The sequence below is a fragment of the Eptesicus fuscus genome, chromosome 10 (assembly GCF_027574615.1).
Source record: "Eptesicus fuscus isolate TK198812 chromosome 10, DD_ASM_mEF_20220401, whole genome shotgun sequence".
NCBI lineage: Eukaryota > Metazoa > Chordata > Mammalia > Chiroptera > Vespertilionidae > Eptesicus > Eptesicus fuscus.
Window position 1 is genome coordinate 44,443,825 of NC_072482.1, and position 26,518 is coordinate 44,470,342.

Here is a 26,518-nt window from a genome sequence, read left to right on the forward strand (position 1 = left end):
TATGGACATTTTAATAATATTCTTTCTATCTCTCAGGATGGCATAGGCTTCCATTTATTAGTATCTTCTTCAGTTTCTTTCTTTAGTGTCTTGTAATTTTTTGAGTACAGGTCTTTTACCTCCTTGGTAAAATTTATTCCTAGATATATTTTTTATGCAGTTGTAAATTGGGTTGTTTTCTTAGTTTCCCTTTCTGATAATTCATTATTGGTGCATATATATACAACTGATTTCTGAATATTAATTTTGTATCTAGCTACTTTACTGAATTCATTTATCAGTTCTAGTAGTTTTTTAATGGAATCTCTAGGATTCTCTATATATGGTACCATGTCATGTGCAAATAATGACAGTTTCACTTCTTTCTTTCCAATTTGGATGTCTTCTATTTATTTATTTTTCATGTCTGATTGCTGTGGCTAGGACTTCCAGTACTGTGTTGAATAAAAGTGGGGAAAGCGGACATTCTCGTCTTGTTCCTGATCTCCAGGGGAACACTGAGTTTTTCCCCACTGAGTATCATGTTGGCTGTGAGTTTGACATATAGCCTTTATTATGTTGAGATATAGTCCCTCTATTCGACTGTGCTGAGAGATTTTTATCATAAGTTGGTCCTAGATTTTGTCTAATGCTTTTTCTGCACCTATTGATATAATCATATGATTTTTATCTTTCATTTTGTTTATGTGATGTATCACACTTATTGATTTGCAGACATTGTACCAACCTTGAATCCCAGAATAAATCCCACTTGATGATGGTGTATGATTTTTTTAATGTATTGCTGTATCATTAAAGATATTAAGTGAAATAGGCTGTTTATTTTTTAAATATGTTTTATTAATTTCAGAGAGAGGAAGGGAGAAGGAGAGGGGGATAGAAACATCAACGATAGGAGACAATCATCGATCAGTTGCCTCCTGCATGTCCCCTACTGGGAATTGAACCTGCAACCTGGGCATATGCCTGACCAGGAATCGAACCGTGATCTTCTGGTTCATAAGTTGATGCTCAACCACCTGCCAGGCTGAAATAGGCTTTTTAATTGAGATATAATTACATATAATATTATATTGTTTCAGGTGTACAATATAATGATTTGATATTTATGTATATTGTAAAATGGTTACTGTGCCGTGCCAGCACAGCCAAGGGTTCGGTGAGCCTGAGGGAGGGCGGCAAGGGATTGAAGAAAAGACAGGCAAAGAGAATAAGCTGGGTCTAGGTGGATCTCCTGTGCCTGGCTGAGGCCACAGAGAAAAGATCCAGACTGCAAGCTGAGCCTTTATTTTATAGCCAGAGGTAAACAAGGTAGTGGTCACCATAGTTACAATGTTCTTGTGAGTTTCACTTGTTTTGGCAGCACTTGCTGCACCTCCCACAGCCCATTAGCTACCCAGATAAGATCTAGGGAGTGTCATAATGGTCAAGCTTAATTATGCTAAGAGGGCTGTGCCCTCTAAGCTGGGACTTGTTTGTGGCTTTGCCAACAGGTCAGTCCAAGGCTTAACCCTATAGCCGCTCCCTACAGGTCACCACAATAAGTCTAGTTAATGTTCTTTACCACACACAGTTACAATTTTTTTTCTTGTGATGAAAACTTGAAAAGGTCTACTCTTAGCAACTTTCAAATCCTATATAATAAGAGCCTAATATGCTAAGTGTCCAGTTGTCCAGTCATCCGTTCAACCAATCCAAGCGTAATATGCTAATGATATGCTAAGGTCACTCAACTGCTCACTGACGTGCACTGACCACCAGGGGGCAGATGCTCTGACCAGTGGGTTAGCTTGCTGCTGGGGGCTGGCCGATCGGGACTGAGTGAGATGGGCCGGACACGCCCTGGAGCCCTCCTGTGGTCCCTCCTCAGCTGGCCAACCTCCCACATCTCTCCCCAGCCCCGATCGTGAACCAGTGGGGTCCCTCGGCCTGGCCTGTGCCCTCTCGCAATCCAGGACCCCTCAGGTGATGTTGGAGAGCCGGTTTCAGCCTGATCCTGCAGGCCAGGCTGAGGGACCCCACTGGTGCACAAATTTGTGCACTGGGCCTCTGCCTTTAGTATACAATAAAGTATTGTTAGCTATAATCACCATGTTGTTACATTCTATCTCCAGGATTTAATCTTGTAACTAGAAGTTTATACCATTTGACCTCCTTCACTCATTTAGCTCAGCTCCTAACCTCTGACTATGACAGCTATCAACCCTTTCTCTGTATCAGTGAGCTCTTTTATTTGGTTCCACATATAAGTGAGATCATACAATACTCGTCTTTCTCTTTCTGACTTATTTCCCTTAGCATAATGCTGTCACGATCCATCCATGTTGTCACAAATGGCAAGATTTCCTTCCTTTTATGGTTAAAGAATATTCCATTGTATATAGATGCATATATAGATATGTGTGTACAAAAGTGGGTTTACAGTTGTGAGTACATAAAACAGTTTATTCTTAAATTATTTCTTAATTAATTATATTATTTATTTGTATTATTTGTCTTTTTCATATTACTGTTATTATTTCATATCCTTACTTACGATTTATCTTTTAGGTAATAATGGCTGTTAATTTAACCTACTTTTACCCACCCCGTATAAATACATACATATACATTAAAAGAATATATATATGTGTGTGTGTGTATATATATGTGTGTGTGTGTGTGTGTATGTGTATGTGCATATATATATATATATATATATATATATGTATATATATATAATATATGCATATATATATATAAAACATAAAATATTCTTTGTCCATTCATTTATCAATGGATACTTATGTTGCTTCCATGTCTTGGCTATTGTGAGTAATGCTGCAATGTACATGGAAGTACATATACCTTTTCTAGTTAGTGTTTTCATTTTCTTTGGATAAATACCCAGAAATGGAGTTGCTGGATTGTATGGTAATTCTTTTTTTAAATTTTTTTTAAATTGATTTTTAGACAGAAAGGAAGGGAGAGGGGAGAGAGAAACATTGATGTGAAAGTGAAACATTGATCTCCTGAATGCCTCCTGCATGTCCCCTACCTAGGATGGAGCCCACAACCCAGGCATGTGCCCTGACCAGGAATCATCGAACAGGCAACCTTTTTGTGCACGGGACAAAGTCCAACCAATTGAGCCACACCAGCCAGGGCTGGTAGTTCTATTTTTCACTTTTTAAGAACCTCCATGCTGTTTTCCATAGTGGCTGCACCAATTTACCTCCCCATCAGCAGTGCACATTTTCTCTACATTCTTGCCAATACTTACCTCTTGTCATTCATTCTGACAGGTGAGAGGTGATCTCTCTTTGTGGTTTTGATCTGCATTTCCCTGATGATTAGTGATGTAGAGTACTTTTCAGGTGCCTGTTGGTCATCTGTATGTCTTCTTTGGAAAAATGTCTTTTCAGATCCTATGCTATTTTTTTTTAGATTGGATTGGTGTTGTTTTTTTGCTATTGAACTGTATGAGTTTGTTATGTATTTTGGATATTCATTTCTTATCAGAAACATGATTAGCAATTTTCTGTCTTTGGTAGGTTGCCTTTTCATTTTGTTGATGATTTCTTTTGCTGTGGGGAAGCTTTTTAGTTTGATGTAGTCTCACATGTTTAGTTTTGCTTTTCTTGCCTTTGCTTTTGGTGTCAAAGCCAAAAACTTATCATCAAGACTGATGTTAAGGAGCTTACTGCCTATGTTTTCTTCTAGGAGTTTTATGGTTTCATGTCTTACTTCAAGTCTTTAAAATCTATTTTGAGTTGATTTTTGTGAATGATGTTAGATAGTGATCCATTTTCATTCTTTTGCACGTATCTGTCCAGTTTCCCCAACACCATTCCTTTCCCCATTGTTTATTCTTCCCTCCTTTGTTGTAAATTAATTGACCGTATATACATGGTTTATTTCTGGGCTCTCTTCTGCTCCATTAATCTATGTGTCTGTTTTTATGCCAATACCATGCTACTTTGATTACTATAGCTCAAATAATAATAATATAGATTGAAATCAGGAAGCTTGATCCTTCCACTTGTGTTCTTCTTTTTCAAGTCTGTTTTGACTGTTTGGGGTCTTTTGTGGTTTCACAAATTTTAGGATTGTTTGTTCTACATTTATGACAAATGTCATTGGAATTTTGAGAGCAATTGCATTAAATCTGTATATTGCTTTGGGAAGTATGGGCATTTTAATAATATCAATTCTTTCAATACATAAACACAGAATATCTTTTCATTTATTTGTGAGGAATAACTTTACAACTGAAACCTCTACATGGTTGTAAATGAGCTCTTTTTGGTAAAATGTAAACAGAGTGATTGTTCTGAGGCATTATCAGGAAAAATCAAGAAGTTCTGCATACCGACGCTGTGAATGGACCCTGCAAACATGCTTGGGGAAGGTCTAGAGTATCTTCAGTTGTAGGTTTTAAGAAGTGTTAAGTATTGAATGTAAGTTTTACTTTGGAGGACATATGCATATTTATTTCTGTTTCTTGTTTGCTGTTGCACAAATCTGAAAAGACTTTAAGGACTGCATCCTATATAATAATAGACAAATATGCAAATTGACCATACCTCCGACACGCCCACAAGCCACACCCACCATCCAATCAGAGTGAGTATGCAAATTAACCCAAACCAAGATGGCTACAGCCACAGAGAGCAAGGTTTCCTAGGTAACAGAGGAAGCCAAGCTTTCTGCCAGCCGTTGCAGGCCTAAGCCTCCACTCAAGCTACAAAGTTTCAATTATAGAAGGTAAACAAATTCAAACAAATGGCGGCAGAATGGAGCTTGAGAGAGCAGGCCAGGGTTGTCGGTGGCAACAGGGGAAGCAAAGCTTTCCACACACCCTGGCCGGGCCCACCTGCTTAAGGCAACAAAGTTTCAATTATAACCCCAACACAAATGCTTGCGGGCCTCGGAGGGAGCCCCAGGCGTGGCTCTGCTCCAGGCTACAAAGTTTCAATTGTAGAAGGAAAATAAATTCCAGATACCAGGGCCTGTGCTTGGGTTGCCAGGGGGCGTGGCCGGCCTGCAAACCACCACAGGCCCCTTGCTCAGGCCGCCCCACGCCCCAAGGGAACCCCCACCCTGATCAGGGACACCCTTCAGGGCAAACCAGCTGGCCTCCACCCCTGTACCAGGCCTCTATCCTATCTAATAAAAGAATAATATGCAGATTGATCATCACTGCAACACACAATATAGCTGCCCCCATGTGGTCAAAGATCCTGCCCCCATGTGGACACAGGATGGCCACCACAAGATGGCCAGCAGGAGAGGGCAGTTGGGAGGCACCCGGCCTGCAAGGGAGGGCAGTTGAGAGGGACCAAGCCTGCAAGGGAGGGCAGTTGGAGGTGATCAACCCTGCAGGAGAGGACAGTTAGGGGTGGCCAGGCCGGCAGAGGAGGGAAGTTGGGGGCAAACAGGCTGGCAGCAGAGTGGTTAGGGGGTGATCAGGCTGGCAGGCAGAAGCGGTTAGGGGCAATCAGGAAGGCAGGCAGGCAAGCAGTTGGGAGCCAGCAGTCCTGGATTGTGAGAGGGATGTCCGACTGCCCGTTTAGGCCCAATCCCTGGGATCAGGCCTAAACGGGCAGTTGGACATCCCCTGAGGGGTCCCAGATTGGAGAGGGTACAGGCTGGGCTGAGGGACAACCCCCCTCCGTGCACGAATTTCGTGCACCGGGCCTCTAGTTTTCTTATTTGATTCCTAAAACAGAACTAACATCTAGGGAGGTAATTTTCTGGGGGGTTAGACAAGAGACCCATTAGATAGGCTAGATAATATGGTATGGGAGAATGAAGCAAGAGGAAGGAAGATGCTTAAAGAGTCGTAAGGATAAAATTAAAACAGGATGCATGTTACATTTTTGAATAAAACATTTCATTAGTTGGCCCTAGCCAGTTGGGTCAGTGGATAGAGCATCAGCTGCGACTGAAGGGTTTCGGGTTTGATCTCTGGCCCTGGTCCTGGTTGGGGTGAACTGCGGGAGGCAACTAATCAATGCGTCTGTCACACATCGATGCTTCTATCTCTCGCCCTCCCCTCCACTCTCTAAAAATCAATGGAAAAATGTAGAGGATAACAAAAAATTTTAATTAGTTAAAATACAGTAATATTAGATATCTTTGTGAAGTAATTGTTTTGTTATTGAAAAATAGGTACAGATATCTGAAAACTCAAATGCGCTTTTTTTCACTTCAAGTAAATGTCACTCTTACACTGTACTGGTCCACCCATACCACTGCCATTTCTGATGGCATCTTAGGCAGGACAGTATAATGGGTAAAGCTGGGCTCTGTGCTCTGATGTCTGATGGTCGGGTAGAATCATGATTCTACCTCTTATTAGCTGTATATTCTTGGGCAATTTGCTTCCTTTCTATACCTTGGCTTCCTTATATGTACGTATTCCTTTTTGTACTTACGTATTTCATATGGCTTTAGTACATAGTAAGAATAAATGCTAGCAATTATTTCAGACTTAGCATTCAGCACCTATTTTCATATTGCTATTGTATCAGATATATATTATTTTTCTGTCAATACTGAGATTTTTAAGACTTCCTACATTCTTGAATGTAATTTTTAAAAACCTTGCTATCAAAGTAGTGTTCAGAGGAACACCTCGTTAATCTTATCATTGAAAATAACAGCTATGCAAAGCTGTGCCATAGGGTCCATTTCTCAGGAATTCAGCATACATTTGAGAAAAAGTATAGCCATTGTGTTTCAGAAGATTTACCCATCCACCAACTATTTGTAGAGCACTGCCCGTATGCCAGCACTGTTCCTGGTGTTGGGGAAGCCACGGAGCACAGAATCCCCTTTGTCAATGGGCTGACCTTCAGAGAGCTGATGGGGCTTAAAACACACATGATTTTTGAGGTGAAATTATAAAAATATTAATGCAAATGATGTTGTCTTCACAGTCAGAAATAATTAGTTGTGCTCAAGAAGTGGAATTGCTGACAAAGCAGTTAGGAGCCCTACTTGAACAATTAACAATGACTGTAAAGTCCAAGACGGCTGTCCCAACGTCACAGGTCTTTGTAAGTATCTGTCATCAACTTTGACCTTATTGAAGGATGAGTAGAGTTGGGGTCCTATAAAACTGAGTCAGAAGTAATTATGATTATACAGGTGGGGCAAAAGTAGGTTTACAGTTGTTCATATGGAAAAGAATACAATAATTAATAAATAATAATACAAGGATAAACTATGTCTTTTGTACTCAAAACTGTAAAGCTACTTTCACCCTACCCTGTATTTAATTACTAAAAATTTAATATTGTTTTCATACGAGTTGATTCTGTTCTTCTTGGTTATTTTGTATTAATAGTATACATTGGATGACAGAACTCCCTTGGTGGGCATTTGCTGCTGAAGAAAATACAGATATCCTATATAATAAAAGCCTAATATGCAGTTAGGAGCCCTACTTGAACAATTCGACCAAATTGACCAAACAGTGGAATGACTGGTTGGGTTGCCATGACATGCACTGATCACCAGGAGGCAGATGCTCAATGCAGGAGCTGCCCCCTGGTGGTCAATGCACTCCCAGAGGGGGAGCGCCGCTCAGCCAAAAGCCAGGCTCACAGCTGGTGTGCGCAGGGTGGCAGTGGCGGGAGCCTCTCCTGCCTCCGCTGCAGGCAGGCAGTAAGGAGCAAGGGGTCCCGGACTGCGAGAGCCCTGGACTGTGAGAGGGATGTCTGACTGCCTGCAGGTGGACATCCCCCGAGGGGTCCCGGACTGCGAGAGGGCGCAGGCTGGGCTGAGGGACTCCCTCTCCCCGCCCCCCCCCCCCCCCCCAGTGCACAAATCTCGTGCACTGGGCCTCTAGTATGTAATAATAACCATACTATCAGTATTGGCAGCGGCAACAAAAATAATCCATAACATGGTATTGAAAATGTGTTCACAATAACTGGTTTCTAATTGCCTTCAACAAAGAGGTGATGCAACTTGTGACTTTTCTGAAAAGACAGATAATAACCGCTTTGATGACCAGACCTGCGTTTATGCTGACTTTTCTGATTATTTGCACCATCTTATGGACAAATCTGGTAGCCCCAAGGAGGTAGAAGATGCAAATGCAGTATTTTATAGAGCACTTTGGGGCTTTGATAATTTTCTATAATCATTCCCAACATTTGGTTTTAAAAACTAAGAAGCCAAAGGCTAAGTTATTCCACTTATAATTTGAGCCTGAATAATTTTTTGCTTGTTCTGTAAGTCTGTGGTCTTTAACATAAGTAAAAAACATTTTATCTCACTGACCTAAAATCTTTAAACTTTCAGCTCACAAGACATGCCCCAAGATATATTGCTAGACTTTACATGTTCTTTTGAATCGTGTTGAGACAGATAAATCTAATCCTGTGTCAAATTTAGCTTTTTTAAAAAAACACAAAAGAAGTTATTTTCCCTTTGACCTTTTGAGGTGAAGCACGCATAAACCTTTCTGCTTTCAGGCACGCCAGGGCAGAGAGGAAAGGTTGTTTTCTCCAGAGTGTGCTTTTAGTTCCAGTGGAAGCCACAAGTCATTTGTGGTGTCTGCTATTTGGAAATAGAGCCGGGTGATCAAATGTGTGTGTTTGATTTTGTGTTTGTTTGTTTGTTTGTTTGTTTGTTTGAGTAAATTAACTTTATCATAATCATACCAAAATAAAATGCTTTCAAATAAAATACAAGTTTATTTTCTCATAATTTATGAGTCCACTTTCTATTTAGATTCTGTTGTTTAACCTCAGGAGACTTTTATTTGTCTTAAGGAATAATTTCTTCACAAATTGTGTTTAGTTTCAAGACTACAGTGATTGTAATTGAATTAAACAATTACGTTTTGATCGGTATTATTTTTCTCTTCCTCAGCCCATCTTCATTGCACTTTCCAATGTGTGGACTGGCTTTCAGGATGAAACTGTCTTGATTGGAATCCTCACTAATTTAACTGCTAACCTTGAGCGCTTTCTGGGCACTCATGACCTGCTGTTTCCTGAAAAAGTAATACAAGATCTTCTTGATGAAGTAATTGTGAAAAGTGATATATTTCGACTGAAAGAACACCTGGGTAGTAGAAATCATCTGTTATTTCCTCTTCCTCTTAAAATCACCTCTAGAATAAAGTCACTCTTTTGTTTTAAATTTTTCATTCTATATCTTTCTTATAAGGTGATAAACATCTTTCTTGATTATAAGAATATCGAGAATTTGGAAAACAAAAATATGTAAACTGGATATCTTACTATCCAGCAATAACCACTCCTAATGTTATGGCTAGTGTTTAGGTTAACAATGATTTTTCTGTGCTTACATGTTTCTCTTGTAGTTTTAGTGATTTTTTTAAATTATTTTTTGCAGTAGAAAATGATATTAATTCTTGCTATATTTGTTGCAAATTAAGTTTCATTTTTTGTAGTGCTATTTGCCATATACTTACCTCATATTGAGGTTGAAATTTATAAATCAATAGATTTTATCTTTGTAGGATTAACTTAGCTTATTTTAGACCCTTTAAGAGATGCATTGATTCTTGAAAGGCTGTCTTTATCAATAAACTTCTCTTTACTTTTTTGGTCCCTCCTACCCTAAAGACAATTTAAAATTGATGAGAAATGCCAAAATAGAGCCTAGGATTTGAGTTGTTGCCTAAAAAGAAAGTTTTTCCAGAAAATGAAATTAGATAATTTACTCTCCAAATTTCCTTTTCAAATTCTATTTTTGTAAAGTGGAAAATAAAAATGAATCAGCAGTTTCATTCTTAAACTATTGAACATATAAAATCTGAAAAGAGAACACAAGATCAAAGAGACTCAAAGGCATGCTTCCAGTTAAAGTTTTTCTTACTGATTTTATTTTTATTAAAACAGCATATCTATGCAATTACTAAAATTAAAAAGGTACAGCCACTTCAATAGGAGATATTAAACTCAACCATATTGGCAAGATAGTTCACTTGCAACTTAGATTTAGACCTGTGTTTCCCACCATAGGTCAGAACTTTGTACCCACTAGAACACTCTCAAGATACTACTCCAGTATATGCGGAGACCCAGTGTTCTTTAAAAAAAAAATAAATATAATATATTATATTATTATATTGTTTTTTTATTGATTTTTAAAGAGAGGGGAAAGGAGAGGGATAGAGAAAGAAACATCGATGATAGAGGACCTCATCCATCGGCTGCCTCCTGCACACCCTTACTGGGGATTGAACCTGCAACCTGGGCATGTGCCCTGACTGGGAATTGAACCAGCGACCTCCTGGTTCTTGGGTCGATGCTCAATCACTGAGCCACACTAGCCAGACCCAGTTTTCTTCTGAAAAAACTCACTTGACACTTGACACATGTCATGACTGTTCAAGGCTTTCAGGCATATCAGGAAATAAAGAGGGAAGGCTTATTTTCTCCAAAGTATGAATTTACTTCTAGTCATAGCCACGAGGTCAGGTGTGGCATCTGATCTTTGGCTATAGAGCCAGACACAGAAGTGTAGTAGGATCACGACAGCTAAGAATCTTGGGTATCAATGTTTTACAAAGGCGTGTTTTTATTTCTGTAAAAATAGTCAGTCAATTTGCTTTTCAAATGTAAGTAGGTTACCTAACAACAAACACTAGGAAGAATGTTTAAAAGTACACCTTGTTATAAAAATTGTACACTTTGTTATGAAAATTAAGTTACAAAGAGATATTTCCTTGACTCTTTCTGTTCAAAATATTTTCATCTGTTTCAAGAAGCAATAGTCCTACTATAGAAGCGTTTGCCACCCAGTGTCAACAGCTGCACCCGCTTGAATGAAGTTGATCTATCTCTGTTTTAGTCACATGGCAGCCAGTTCCTTCTGCTCATCTCCTTGGGTTGTTTACTCTTCTCATTGAGTAAAGTTTTTCTTGTCCTCCTCTTTCATTTTAGAAGAGAGAGTACATCCAATGGATTTCAAAAGACAACAATGGCTTTTCCCAGAAACAACAGCAAATTTTGCTAAGTTGTTAATTCAGTACCGGGGATTTTGTGGTTATACATTGGCGACAGCTGATGGTCTTCTCCTTCCAGGTATCATTGGAAATAATATTGCTCCCACTTCCTTCATTTTCTTTCTTTAAATGAAGTGCTGTCAGTGTCACTTACTCATTTTTTAAATCTTTATGGGATCTGATGGTGAATTTAGAAAGGAATTACAAAGATGACCTAGACAAAGTGTTCATCATTGATGTACTCACAGTATAATCTGGTAAATTGACATAAACATGAAGTTACAACACGAGTGATAAGTAATTGAATATGTACATAATAAAGTATGGATGCTGCCATATCATAAATAGGAGCTGACTCATGTGTCCAGTGATGGATTGTAGAAATGTTACATGACATCACTGAAATACATCCTCCTCCAAAGTCATTATGTGAAAGAGAAACACTGATTTTTCTGATATTTTATTTAAAAATATTCATGCATGGGAGGGGGGTGGTCCCTCAGCCTGGCCGGCACCCTCTCGCAATCTGGGAACACTAGCTCCTAACCGCTCGCCTGCCTGTCTGGTCGCCCCTAACCACTTGCCTGCCTGCCTGATCGCCCTAACCACTCACCTACCTGCCTGATCATCCCTAACCACTCGCCTGCCTGCCTGATCGCCCTAACCACTTGCCTGCCTGCCTGATTGCCCCTAACCACTCGCTTGCCTGCCTGCCTGCCTAATCTCCCCTAACCACTCACCTACCTGCCTGATCACCCCTAACCACTCTGCTTGCCTGCCTGATTGCCCCTAACTGCTCACCTATCTGCCTCATTGCCCCTAACCACTTGCCTGCCTGCCTGATCTCCCCTAACCACTCTGCCTGCCTGCCAGATTGCCCCTAACCACCTCTGCCTGCCTGCCTGATCACCCCTAACCACCTCTGCCTGCCTGCCTGATCACCCCTAATCACTCACCTGCCTACCTGATCACCCCTAACTGCTCGCCTGCTTGCCTGATCACCCCTAACCACCTCTGCCTCAGCCCCAGCCTGCCACAGCTTTGTCTGTAAAGACGGCTGGAGTGACGTCTGGAAGGTCGTTCGGCTATCTGGTCTAATTAGCATATTATGCTTTTATTATTATAGATATTCTTTGTTATTTTTACATTCCACTACTGTAGATCAAGATTTCTGTATAAGGCAGATACCACTAAGGAAATTGCCAGTTTCTTATTAAGTAAAATTTATCTTGATATTACTATAGCTTCTAAAACAAACAGTAAATTAGAAATTGAGATGAAATAAGTTATCCAAAATGTTCTGTGTGAATTTGGGATAACAAGAAGTTGGCTAGGACTAGAATGAAAACAGTTTGATAAGATTGTGTCTTATTTCCCTTATATGATTAAGCTCCTCCTTTTCTTTTTTATTTCTTTTGTTATATTTCACAGGTGGGTATTATTTTTTTACAAATAATTATTGGGATTGTGCATATACAGGCTAGAGAGCACACAAATTGACTCATTTTTATGGTGTTGGATTTTTTCATAATGGGATTAACAAAAGGTTTGCCATGGGGAACTGAGAAAATAGTTTTCTGAGACCCCTGTGAGGGTCATCAACACTGGGGAGAAAACATTCAAGATCCGTGAAGAAGTAGATGGCTTCTTCTCTTTTCTCCTTTGCTTTCCTTTCTGTTCCCCTCCCTCCCTCCCTCCCGCCCTCCTTCCTTTTCTTCCTCTGAGTCAGGAGAGACACAAACACGAAAGGAAACATGGGTGTGTGGAGCGACAGAGGTAGCATGATGAGGTTGAAGAGCTATGGGCTGGGATTCAGAAGTCTGGTTTCTAGTCCCAGTTGTGCCATTAGTGGACTGAGTAGCCTTCAGCAAATCTCATGCTTTCTGTGGACCACGGTTTCCAAGTCAGGAAAAGGAGAAGGACCACCTTGGAGGTCTGATGGGTCCCTTCCAGCGTCTATAAACTATGATTCTAAGAAAGAGGGAAAGGGGAACAGTAGGGGCTTGGGTTTTAGAATCCTCTCTGAGTGTAAGCCAGTCCTGACTACTCTATTTATGTTTACTGTAATGTTTCTACTCACAACATTATTTTCTGGGCAGCAGCAACCTGCACTGCCCAGAGGAATTCTGTAGCACCTCCCTGCTTCTGTCCGGTCCTGCAGACCACAAGGGGTCAACCCCAAGCTGATCTGTGGCTGCCCCGTCACGGTCCTTTTCCAGTGGCCTGCACGCTTTCCCTTGCTCACTACTCCAGCCCCCGGGCCTTCTTGTTATTCTTGAACGCGCTAAGCTCATTTGCTGTACCTGCCACGTAGCTACATGTACTGCTGCTTATTTTATTCAGTCTTCCCTGATCACCCAATTGAAGATAGCAACCTCGTCTGCTTTCCTATTACTCTGTGTTCAACCTGCTTTACTTAGGATTTTGTTTTGTTTTGTTTTGTTTTTTTGTAGCACTGATCACTCTCTGGCCTAGGGTATAATGGTTGATTTGGTGAGAGTAGGGAGTTGGTTTTCTTCTGTATCCTCAGTGCCAAGAGCAGGGCCAATAAATATTTGTTGAATAAATGAAAGAACAAATAAATAAGATAGATTGTGCTTTCTGTATAACTCCCACAAACTAGGTGGATATTTAATAATCCATATTTTATGTAGTATCTTTTCACAGTGGGAAATACTTTCTAACATGCAAACTTACATTTTAAAAAAGATGTCCCATTTTTGCAGTTCTTACAGAATTATTTTTAAAACAATGATTATATGGTAGTTAGTTTATTTGGAAGAGATTTGTGAAACCTGTCAGGGAAAAGGCTTCTCATAAGAGATTTTTAAACATCTTGTATCTAGATAGTGAAATATTTTTCTATAAAATCATGCTTTAAAATAAAAAAAATTAATATGAATTTCATATAAGCCATAATTTAATAAAATATATACTTTAAAATTACTCATTTTATCAGCAAAATAAAAACATAAGTAATAGGTTAAAAATGCAGTATATAGAAAATATTTCTATGGGTATATTACAAACACAGAATCAACTTAATATTTCATAGCCCATTCAATTCATTTTCTTAATTTTCAGGGAATCAAGCAATTGGAATTTTGAAATACAAAGAAAAATATTACACTTTCAATACCAGAGATGCGGCATATGCATTTGCAGAAAACCCTGACAAGTACATTAATTTAATTACAGAAAAGGCCAAAAAGCATGCAGAATTAATTCAGCTACTGGAACTTCATCAACAATTTGAAACCCTCATTCCATGTTCTGAGGTAAGCAGGGTAGATATTTAAAAATTTATTACATTTAAGCCCTGGCCGGTGTGATTCGGTGGTTACGCATTGTCCAGAAGGTCCCGGGGTGTGTGCGGGAGACAACCAATCGATGGTTTTTTCCTTTTCTCTCTCTCTCTCCTTTTTTCTCCCTCTTTCTCCCTCTCGCCCCCTTTCCCTCCCTCTAAAAAAAAAAATCAAGTGAAGATTTTTTAAAAAGAATTTATGACACTTAGAAATATAGTTAGTTTATCGCTTCTTGTCCTTTTGGCTAAGATCAAGTGTAGTATCTATTCCTATCCATTTAAAAATATAGTTAACTTAAAAGTTATATTTATCTTGTTCCCAAATCCAGGCAGAGACAGGGTCAGATGAGGCCTTTACCTGTAGCTTATCTGAAAGGGATTCACATCTGAAGTTGGAACTAAGGAAATCCACAAAGAACAGTGAAAGCAAGACAAGGAGTCAAATTGATGCATTAGACTGGAAAAACCTGAAAAAGAAAAGCTACATTTAGAGAAATAATTGCAGCTACATATTTTCTTGTCTAAAATTGAAGGAGCTCAGCACAGATAACATGCTGATCATTTACACTCAGAGTTGTAAAATAATTTAACATGTTTAAATTGCAAGTCTGAAAGGCCACAAAATGGATCTGAAGGTTTGCTTCTTTGTCTGTTGGCACTTAGTCATTCATTCATTCAACAGATATTGCTGAGCCACTTACCGTGAACCAGGCACTGGCTTGGCACTGGAGAGTTAGCAGTGTTCCAAACAGATTCACAAACAACAAAAACCACCTACATGGGGCTCACATTCTACTGCTGTATTCTTCTCATCTTCTTCCTCTTTGTCCCTCATTTTTGTTCACCTTTTCATTGTTCTTTCTGTCTCTTCTCTCATTCAGTTCCTTTCTCTTTTTTAAATGTATGATCTCTCTTTGTTTTAAATATATTTTTATTGATTTCAGAGAGGAAGGAAGAGGGAGAGAGAGAGAGAAACGTCCATGATGGGAGAGAATCATGGATTGGCTGCCTCCTGCAAATCTCCCACTGGGGATCGAGCCCACAACCCAGGCATGTGCCCTTGACCGGAATTGAACCTGGGACCTTTCGGTTCACAGGCTGACGCTCTATCCACTGAGCCAACCCGGCTAGGGATCAGTTCCTCTCTTTTTTTAAAAAAATATTTATTGATTTCAGAGAGGAAAGTTGAGGGTGAGAGAGAATCATCGAGCGACTGCCTCCTGCACGCCTCCTCCTGGGAATTACGCCCACAACCTGAGCATGTGGCCTGACTGGGAATCGAACTGTGAACTCCTGGTTCATAGGTTGACACTCAACCACTGAGCCACACTGGCTGGGCAGTTCCTCTCTTTTAAACTCACTAAAATAAAAACCTGAAATGGTTTTGGTGTGTGTGTGTGTGTGTGTGTGTGGGTGTGTGTGTGTGTGTGTGACCAACTTTTTGACTGTGATGCAGGTGGGTTGTGTTCAGTCGACCAGTTCAGCAGGGACCGAGGCAGTGACTGGTGACAGTGAGGCACAGAGGGTGTCTGAACATTTGGGCAAGGAGCCTGGCAACATGCTGAGGGTACGGTGGTGGGGAGTGGTGTGGAGGGCCGCTGTGGCCGTCAAACCCTGGACGGCTCAGCGGCACTCTTACTCTGACAGAGTGCTACCAGTCTATGGGTGTGACACTCCTCTTGGATACGGCAATTCTCCAGGCGTTCTAGGCTTCTCCTGACGTGGAAAGAGACAGGTATATTTAGTACACTTCTGTATGGGGCTCAAATGGTAGGTCTACAATTTTTAGCTCAACTGAGACGTTACTCTCAAAATAATTGGACCAATTTAATTTCAGTCAGTGGGCTTGTCACTTACCCATAACCTTGCTAGCACTTCTATTACCTGGGTTTATAATTTTTACCAATGAGATGAATTTAAAATGGTATATCATTATTGTGTTAGTGTACATTTTTCTGATAATGAAGTTCAGCATTTCTTCTTACATCTATTACTCATTCAGATTTCCTTCTCTATACACCAGCTATTCATAACTTTTGCCAGTTTTTTCTTTTGTTTACTCTTTCTTTTACTCTTTCTGTCTTTAACCTGTTGGTGGGCCAGGAATTCCTTGTCTATTATAGGTATTCATTCTTTAGCGGTTGTAGAAGTTGCAAATGACTTTGTCCCGTCTGTCACTTCTCGGTGAGTTTTGTCAGGTGAGGCCTTCACTGAAGACACACCTTTAATTTTAATGTGGTCAAAACTATGAAGTTTTCTCTTTAACGATTGCACTTTTAGAAATCCTTTACTGTCTTGAGGTTATTCATTTATATTTTCTTCTGTTATAACTTATTCACTTTTAAGACTTTAGTCTATTTGGAGATAATAAAGAGTTCAAACTTTATTTTTATTCATGTAGTGAGCCAGTTTTCCTAACATTTACTAATAATGTATGTTCTTTCCCACTAAATCCGATGCTACCTCCACTGTATTAGCAATTCTCATATGAAATGGGTTTGTTTCTAGGCTCTCAATCTTGTCCTACTGGCCTATTTGTCTATCTCTATGCTGTTTTATTACTATTACTTTGTAATATATTTTATTATTTGATAGGGCTGGCCTTTTATTTTTTTCAAAATTTCTTAGGCATTCATGTATGGATCTTTGTATGTTCATGTAAAAATTTTTACAATGAATTTGCCAACTCCCTCAACCCCAAAAATCTTCCTTGATTTTAACTGGTATTGCATTAAAATAATACAATAATTTGTGGGTGAATTTATATGTTTATTATATTGGGTTGTTCCATCATTAAAAAGTACCATTTGCTTAGTATTTGTTTTTACTGTTATAGTTTCATTAACTATCCTATATAATAAGAGAGGAATATGCTAATTATCCGTTATGCCGTGAAGCATAATGACCAACTGCGTAATGACAGGATCACGGATCTGCAGGAGGGTGGGGCAGCGAACTACAAGCATGCGGTGGAGAGCTACAGGAGTGAGCAGGGAAGCAAGCTATGGGAGGTTGGAGCGGGGAGGGAGAGCTACAGGAGGGCAGCAGCAAGCTACTGGCTACAAGCAGGCAGAGGAGAGCTACAGGACGGGCAGCAAGCAAGCGGGAGGTGGAGAGCTATAGGAGGGAGCAGGGCAGCAAGCTATGAGAGGGAGGGCGGGCGGAGCTACAGGAGGGCGGCAGCAAGCTACTGGCGCACAGATTCGTGCATAGGGCTACTAGTGCCTTAATAAAACTTAATGGTTTTATTTGTATTTTATTCTCTGCCTACTTCTAAAATAGTGAGATAACTAAAAAAAACCCCAACCCACTTATGTATCAATTCTGATAAAACTAAAAGGCTGAAAAAAGACACTACATAAGGGAAATATGTCTCACTCATTTTAAGTAAATAACTTTAACTTTTAATTGTATAATATTTATACAAACCAAAGAATATGTAAAAAGTGTATCACTATACACAAGCATGAAAAACAAACATCTGCACATCTGTCACTTTTAACAAGTATCTCAGAGAGCCCTATATATCCCTTTCCAGTGTCATTCTTTTCTCCACAACAGTAACTATGTTATGAATTTGTGTTTTCCATTCCTTGTCTTTTTGCCATTCATGTCTATATTTCTAAACAATATATTTCTGTGAAATTACTCAGTCTTTTGCCCAATTTTCTATTGGATTGTAAGTCGTTTTCTTAGTGACTTGTAGGAGGTGGTTTTTTGTGTTTTTTTTAAAAAAAAACAACATTTTTTATGAGATAACCAATTCTTTGTGAGATATATGTTTTGCAGATATGTCCTCCCATTGTGTTGCTTATCTTTTCATTCTCTTTGTGGTGTCTTTTGATAAAAGTTTTTCATTTTTATGTGTAATTTATCATTTTTTTCTTTATGTCTTGAACTTTTATGTCTTATTTAAGAAATCACTATGTATCCTTAGATAATAAAAACATTCTCCTAAATTGCTGTTTAAAATATAAATTTGGCTTTCACAGTAGGATTTTTAATCACTTGGATTTGATGTTTTGGGTCTGGTGGAAGGTGAAGATCTCATTTTAATTTTTTTCCCCATTTGAACAGCAAATTGTCCCAGCCTGTATGTTCAATACTCTCTCCTTTCCCTACTGTCTTATATACACAGGCTTATTTTGTTAGGCTCTCTATTCTGTTCAAATACTCAGTTTTTAAAAAAATTCCTGTGCCTACATCTTACTATAACTTTGTCTTAATATCTGATAGAGTAAGTTGCCCTGCCCTTTTTTCTCTAAGGAATCTTGACTATACTTGACTCTTTACTTTTCATGTAAATTTGAGAATTACATTGCCAGGTTCTATAGAAAACCTTGAAAGAGTTACAGATTTGCATGTGTATAGACAAGATTCATTTGGTCTTACTATCACTTAGTCATAATTTAGAGTTGGGAGATAGCTTGAAGAGAGTGAATCAGATAACCAGACAGGTGTCCTGTATGTAAACGATGCATACTTTCCCAGCATAGAGAAAAGTTCCCCTATATATCTGGTCTCGTTTTTCCCTTTCTTCCTATTTATTTTTTTCTTTTAAAAAATCTTTATTGTTGAAAGTATTAGGTCCTCCTTCCCCACCCACCCCCATCAACCTCTTCCAGCCCGCTCCCATCCCCACCCCCTTTCTCTCCATTTAATTCTCAGCTGTTCTTCAGTGACCCTCAGTACCCATGGGAGTAAGTTTTCTCCCTCCAGTGCTATAGTCTGTATTGTTATTTACTTGTGTGGTATAATGTCATTAATTATATTTTCAGCATGTTTTTATCTACCTTACTATATCATGAGTTTATTGTGAAGGTAAAAATTATGTCTCGTGTAAAATGGTAGGCACTCATATCTGTTGCTTGACTTGGGGAACAAAAGTTAATCTTTCCTCTCTCCTTTGTGCTGTGTCTGAGCTCCTTTAATCTCTGCCACTCCTCCAGCAACTTCATGTCCAGCATAATGGTACCTTGTTAGTGTGGAATTACTGCATACTTACTATGTGAATAGTAATAGTGAGCTTCTGGGTGTCCCAGCAGAAAATTAACATATTCAATTAAAACAACACCCCTTTTGGATAATAATCTGGCTATGTAGGCTAGTTTGGGTTTAAGATATATCCTAGGTTCAAATACTTTAAAGAAGTCACTTTATATTGTCTTATACCGAATATTTAATATCTATTTTAAGGTTCTGTTCATTTCCAATAAGGTATCTCTTATGCGACCATTTGTGAAAGTCAGAGAGGGGGCATTTGACTTGTCAGTGAGTGATGTTAGGTTTACCCCCTCCAAAATCCACCTCCTACAGTAAATTCACAAAATCAGAAAAAACCACATGCCCAGGAAGATAAATTATATACATCTCACTAATTATGAGCTATTTTCTCTGCTGGTATTTACAAGTATATCCCATGCTCAAAATTTCTTGTTTTTCTAACCTTTTGTTAGTTTTAGCTGAATACTTTATTAGTTATCTGTAAATAATGTTTATTTTTTGCAAATATTAATCACAAAACTCCATTTCTTTAGCTCAAAGATACTGGCAAACATCTTATAAAACCAATTACAAAGAGTGAAACCAGCACACAGACGGATACACACATATTACCACCAACAATTGTGAGATCATATGAGTGGAATGAATGGGAATTAAGAAGAAAAGCTATAAAATTGGTTTGTAACAATATTTTCTAAAAGCACTTATAGGTTAGAAAATTTTAATATGTTGCTCTAGAGTTAAGTTTAATTATTTTTATAAAATATGGAGTTGTACAGAGTTCTTTGTTAACATAAAAATAATTAGTGTAACTTATCATTTGCCAGCTTTACATTGTAAGATTGTCTTCTACTTTTAAGCATATGTAGAAATATGGAAGCATGAAACTACTCTCAAATTATTCTAGCCAGGTTCAGCTTCCTTGTATATCTTCTAGATCATTGTTCCATTAGTGTACATGCTATCTCCCTCTCTCTCTCTCTCTCTCTCTCTCTCTCTCTCTCTCTCACACACACACACACACACACACACACACCTTCCTATTAATCTATGTCATAGCTTTAATTATGCTAATCCATGAGGTGTAATATTTAAAGCACTCCCACCCTGGCTGGTGTGGCTCAGTTGGTTGGAGCGCCTCAGGTTCTAGTCCCATTCAGGGCACATACCCAGGTTGTGGGTTTGATCCCTGCTCACGGTTCTCAACCTGTGGGTCGCGACATTAGAAAGGTTGAGAACCACTGCTCTAATGCCTTCTGTGATTTTTTTCTTGCACTTCACCATAACTTCAGTAACTCCTATTCTTTTTTTAAATATACTTTTAAAACATTGATTTTAGAGAGGAAGGGAAGAGGGAGAGAAAGAGAGGGAGAGAGGGAGAGAGGGAGGGAGAGAGAGAGAGACCTTGATGTGAGAGAGATACATTGATTGGTTGCTCCCTGCATCCTACATGCTCCTGGGCTGGGGATGGAACTTGCAAACCTAGGTATGTGCCCTGGGCCCTGACCAGGAATTGGATCTGCCATCTTCTGGTGTACGGGATGATGCCCAACCAACTGAGCCACACCGGCCAGGGCACTCCTATTCTTACAAGCTCCTCCTTGCTTCTTAGCCTGAGTAATCTATTTAACTTCATGTTCACTAATAATTCACAAAAGGAGTAAGTTGTATGAATCTCAAAGTCATGAAGGAATTAGATTATTTAACAAATGATTGAGCTCACTGTAAGTCTGAACCTGTATGTTCTTTGTTTGGGTCCCTTTTCATTATTTAATATATTTTACTACTTTGCAGCAAAGAGTATTTTCTGTTTTCTTCTAGGTTTTTTTAATGCTCTCATGTGTTGTTGAAAAACTAATTTCTTTACGGATTGAAAAAATAGCCAGATATTAACTGTTGCCTGATAATATTTTATATGATTCGTTTTTTAGAGAAATGTTCATCGCTGTGTATTCTCTTTCTACTTAGGCCAATTTGCGGCGGAAAGTTACTCACTCGGTACAAACCGATCTCAGTCACATGAGAAGAGAAAACTGTTCACAGGTGTATCCTTTAAAGCAAGCGGGCACGCAGACCAAGAGGGAGGGCAGCACCGCCGTGCCCAGGCCTCAGATTTTCATAGCTGGTCTCCGCGGGGGTCACACTGAAACCACCCACGCAGTCAAGGTGAACCTGACTAGAGCTGTGGATGAGACCTAGTTGGAGACCATATTTTTAAAGAAGGTATCACCACACTGCGAACAGTGGCAGATGTTTAAAAGTACATTTGCTTCCAGGAAATTTAACAAACGCGGTGGTGCTGGCACATTCGTTAGTCGTGTGAATTTTTTTTTGAAAAAACTAAAAATGGTTTTCTGTGACATAGTTTTCATTCTATTAAAACTGAAAAATAAAACTTGGTCCATTCATCTTTTCTTTGTTAGAAAAAGTTTGCCACATTAAGACTGAAATGATGATGCCATTTAGATGTCAATATAAGATTATTATGCCTGGGGTAGAAATTTCTTTCTAAAATCATATTTAGGCCGAAACCGTTTTGGCTCAGTGGATAGAGCGTCGGCCTGCGGACTCAAGGGTCCCGGGTTCGATTCCGGTCAAGGGCATGTACCTTGGTTGCGGGCACATCCCCAGTTAGGGGGTGTGCAGGAGGCAGCTGATCGATGTTTCTCTCTCATCGATGTTTCTAACTCTCTATCCCTCTCTCTTCCTCTCTGTAAAAAATCAATAAAATATATTTAAAATAAATAAATAAAATCATATTTAGTGTTAAACATTAAAAATTTAAAATCTAATATGTAATACTTTAAACAATAAAGAATTAAAAAAAGAGAAACTGACTACAAAATAGCAACCATTCAATACTAGGAAAAAATTTAAAATCTAGTCAGTATTTTTAGCTTCATTAGCTATTCATTGTTAACATAGATTACATTTGATTACCGTTGTTCACCGGTTCACTTTTCACCATTTCATTGACCCTCTGTCAGTCGTGATCCAAACATATTCATCGGGAAGTCCCGGAGATAAAACATGTGTACGTTTTAAATTGCATGCCATTCAGAGCAGCGTGGTGAAGCCTCACCCCCTCCTGCTCCCTTCCGCCTGCTGCGAGGCACCCCTCTGTCCAGCGTACCCCTCGGCACCCGCAGCCGAGTAAGACACTCGGAGAGAAGGGGAGACCACACTCACGTGGGCTTTTCTTACAGCGTACCGTTACGGTCATCTCATTCCTAGTTCTTGCTGTTGCCCTCTCACCCTCTCACAGGTAGGTCTGGACAGAAAAAAGCAAAGCAGAGACGGGGTTCAGCACCGCCCCGGGCTTCGGCTTCCACGGGGTGTCGGACCGTATCCCCTGAGGGTAAGGGGCAGGGGCACCGTGTGACAGAACCTCACTCCTGGGAACCACCAGCGCAGAGGTCCACACGCTCCTGTTTACACTCTGAAAAGGCTTCCTAACGTCTGGGTTGCTGGCCCTGGGAAAAGAGCAGGATTCTTGGGCAGCACCTGGCCTGGACCGGGACCGGCGCACCCCGTTCCAGCCCCGCTGGCCTGGGTCTCCCACTTCGCTGGCCGCATCTGCTTGGCCCTCGGGCAGTGGTGTTCAGGGCCCTGGGAATTACTATAATGTTATTGTCCTACATCTGATACCAACCCATGGACAACAAGGGCCTCCAGGTGGAGGGACGTTAAGCTGCTTTAAACGCTGAGGGGTCATTTGTAGGCAGCGTATTTTCTCCTGCCCAAGTGACTTTTACTGAGGTATTTGTATGAGATGTTTTCTATGTAGGTTAAATGTTATTTTTATAATATGACTATGCTTCAAAATCCATTTTCCACAGATTTTATAAAAGTAAACCTCAAACAGACCTACTTCTAAGTTGTCACACCTGTAGTTTAAAAACGATGTTAAAGGTTAGCTGGCTGGGCGTTGAAGCAAGGCCTGGGGCCAGGGAGCAGAGGCGGGGGGGGGGGGGGGTGGGGGTGGGGGGAGGGGGGTGGGAGGGGGAAGGGGTCTGTACCTGAAGGAGATGGGATGGTTGTCGCTACTCCTGAACTCTGCAAATTTGGGAATTCGATTTTATCTGTTCTATCAGCCCTCATTCAACTGTGCATGAGTCCTACACACAGAAAAGAATGATTGATAAGCCACAATGTGAGGTTGTAACATTAAGGCTGAAAGTAAGATTGCCAAGTGAATAAAATAACAATTTGAAAAGCTAATCTTAATATTAGAACGTTTCCTGGTCGGTGCAACGAATCAGACAAGGAGAGCTGGACCCACTGGTACTCACCCTCCCACGACCTCCACCATCTGCCCACCGTCAGATGGCCACCTCCTGTCACAGGCAGAACTCCTTGTCTCTGCCGAACAAGTTTCTCCCTCTGTATTTCCTCCTTCGGTCCAAGGCGCCACCGTCTACCCAGGAGCACGAATTGAAACTGCCCTGCTTGTCTTGCTCTCACAGCCCCTACATCAGCAAGCCCTTTGATTGGCTTGAATTGTCTCTGCGGTTCGTGTCTTCCTATCCTCACCACGACTGCCGTAGTTTAGGACTCAGTCCTGCCACCTGCTTCATTGGCATAATTTTTCTAACACGTAGATCTGATATCACCTGGCCCCCTCCCCCCAATCTCCACTTACCTTGCTTAAAAACCTACCAAGATTCTTTCCCATTACCTAGGTCTTACAAAATAGGTGAAGGCGTTTGTACTTTGTAAGACCTCAAAATATATCCATCTATCTTCCAGTTTCATTTTCTATCCCTCTCATGCTGTCTCCACACACCACACATATTAGGCAGATAAAACACAACTCTTCACACATGTCATGGTCTTTAATACCTCTACTCTGCTCTTGCTTTCCACTCTGTCACCTGGAGAGTACTCACAGACACCCCCCTGAAATCATGTTTGACCTCCAACAGCCTGATTAGATTGTACCTTTTCAGTGAAGGCTTTTGCTATCACCTTTGAGAGAATTAATTGCTTCTTCCTTTGGGTTTTCACTGGATTTTATCTATACTCTTTTATTTATTTACCTAATTATTATTATTATTTTTTTTTGTTAATCTTCACCCGAGGATATTTTTTCTATTTTTTAGAGAGAGTGGAAGGGAAAGAAGGAGGGAGAGAGGAAGGAAGGAAGAAGGGGAGAGGGAGGAGAGAGGGAGAGGAGGAGGGGAAGGAGAGGGGGAGAGGGAGGGAGGAGACCTTTATGTGAGTCACACCAATTGGTTGCCTCCTGCACGGGCCCCAACTGGGACCAGGCCTATTTATCTAATTATTCCCTTCACCCTCTTCCGTTTGGCTTGTTCTCTATATCTAGGGGTCTGTTTCTGTTTTGTTATGTTTATTCATTTACTTTGTTTTTTTAGATATCACATATGAGACCTTGTCTTCTCTTTGTCAGGCTTTTGTCACTTAGCATAAAACCCCCAGATCCGTCCATGTATTGCAATTGTCAGGATTTTATTCTTTTGTATTGCTGAATTATATATATGTAATTTATATATATATATACATATATATATGTATGTATATATATATATGACTTGCATTTTCTGTATCCATTTATTTATTGGTGGGTGTCTAAGTTACTTCCATACCTTGGCTATTACTGGCAATGTTGCAGTGAACATGGGGTGCATATATATTTTTTAGCTGGTATTTTTGTTTTCTTTGGATAAATTCCCAGAAGTGAAATTGATGGATTGTATGGCAGCTCTATTTTAAATAGCTGAGGAATCGTTGAACTGTTTTCCATAGTGGCTGCACTTAATTTACAATCCCACCAACAGGGCAAGTGGGTTCCCTTTTCTTGGCATCCTCAGCCAGCACTTGTTATTTGTTAATTTATTGATGATAGCCCTTTGACAGGTGTGAGGTGATTCTCATTGTGGTTTTAATTTGCATTTCTCTGATAAGTGAAGTTGAGCATCTTTTCATGTCTGTTGGTCTCTAAATCCTCTTGGGAAAAAAATGTATATTTAGATTCTCTGCCCATTTTTTAAATTAGATTTTTTTGTGTGTGTTAGGTTGTATAAATTCTTTACATATTTTGGGTCTTAACCCTTTATCAGATGTATCATTTGTGAATGTTTTCTCCCATTCAAAGGGTTGGTTTTTCATTTTGTCAATGGTTTCCTTTGCTGTGCAAAAATGTTTTAGTTTGATATAGTCCCATTTGTTTATTTTTTCTTTTGTTTCCCTTGCTCGAGGAGATATATCTAATATTTATAAATTTATGGCACTTAAATAGGAATATATGTGTTCATTTGTTGGATTGAATTTCTTGAGATTTGAACTGTGTTTTAGTCATTTTTATATTCCTGGCATTCATATCATATCTCGTTGGACAATTGAATAGAAAAAAAGAGGGATGAATGAAAGGGCAAACTGGAAGCAGGGTATTGATCAGTTGAATGATGATTTTATTTTATTTTAAAATATATTTTATTGATTTTTTTACGGAGAGGAAGGGAGAGGGATAGAGAGTTAGAAACATCGATGAGAGAGAAACATCCATCAGCTGCCTCCTAGACACCCTTACTGGGGATGTGCCTGCAACTAAGGTACATGCCCTTGACCAGAATGGAACCTGGGACCCTTCAGTCTGTAGGCTGACGCTCTATCCACTGAGCCAAAGCGGTTAGGGCTGAATGATGATTTTAATAGTCAAGATGGGAATTGATAAGGTGTTCTGCAGCAAAGTACTCATTGGCAAGGAAGAGAGAGGAAACGGAGAGGGGAAAAGGAGATTATTTTTGGGGAAGTGGTGGGAAGTAAAGTTAGATAAGCAGGGTTGGTATAGTTTTTGCAGGCTTTTGAAAGCCAGGCAGAGGGATATGTTGCCTTACTGTAATAAGACATTAGAAAAACACTGCAGATTCTTGAACAGAAAATTGATTTTGGGAGAGAGGTAATGGAGTTGGGCCTGTAGTAATGGATGGCATGAAGGACCAAATGTGAGATTTAATGAATGCAATATTACATCTCAGGAAAGGGCAGGGGGAAAATCAAAGACTTCATGCTTCTGCCCTCGGAGACCAAGGATAAATAGGAAAGGAACTGGTTCATCAGAAAAAGTAAAGTGTTTAGACTAGAATATTTGAGTTTAAGGGATGACAAAAATAGTAAGGCAAAGGTGACTGGAATTTGAGCTGGAAAAAGATGATTTTGGAGGTCAACCCTCAGGAAATAGGGATGGAATGAGGAGGGAGACATAAAACAAGAGA

At 39.8% G+C, this 26,518-nt stretch overlaps 1 protein-coding gene and 1 pseudogene across 1 annotated transcript in view; both read left to right on the forward strand.

Moving 5' to 3' along the window:
- Positions 1 to 21,682, forward strand: part of CFAP206 (cilia and flagella associated protein 206) — a 33,242-nt gene extending 11,560 nt beyond the window's left edge. The window contains exons 8-13 of the mRNA XM_028131228.2: positions 6,924 to 7,043; positions 8,869 to 9,067; positions 10,914 to 11,054; positions 14,060 to 14,253; positions 19,817 to 19,960; positions 21,252 to 21,682. Of these exons, the coding sequence (XP_027987029.1) occupies positions 6,924 to 7,043; positions 8,869 to 9,067; positions 10,914 to 11,054; positions 14,060 to 14,253; positions 19,817 to 19,960; positions 21,252 to 21,482 (1,029 nt within the window). The 3' untranslated portion in view covers positions 21,483 to 21,682. The remainder of the gene's footprint in view (positions 1 to 6,923; positions 7,044 to 8,868; positions 9,068 to 10,913; positions 11,055 to 14,059; positions 14,254 to 19,816; positions 19,961 to 21,251) is intronic.
- LOC114231209 (U2 spliceosomal RNA) lies at positions 14,505 to 14,608 on the forward strand (annotated as a pseudogene).
- Positions 21,683 to 26,518: the final 4,836 nt, after the last annotated feature.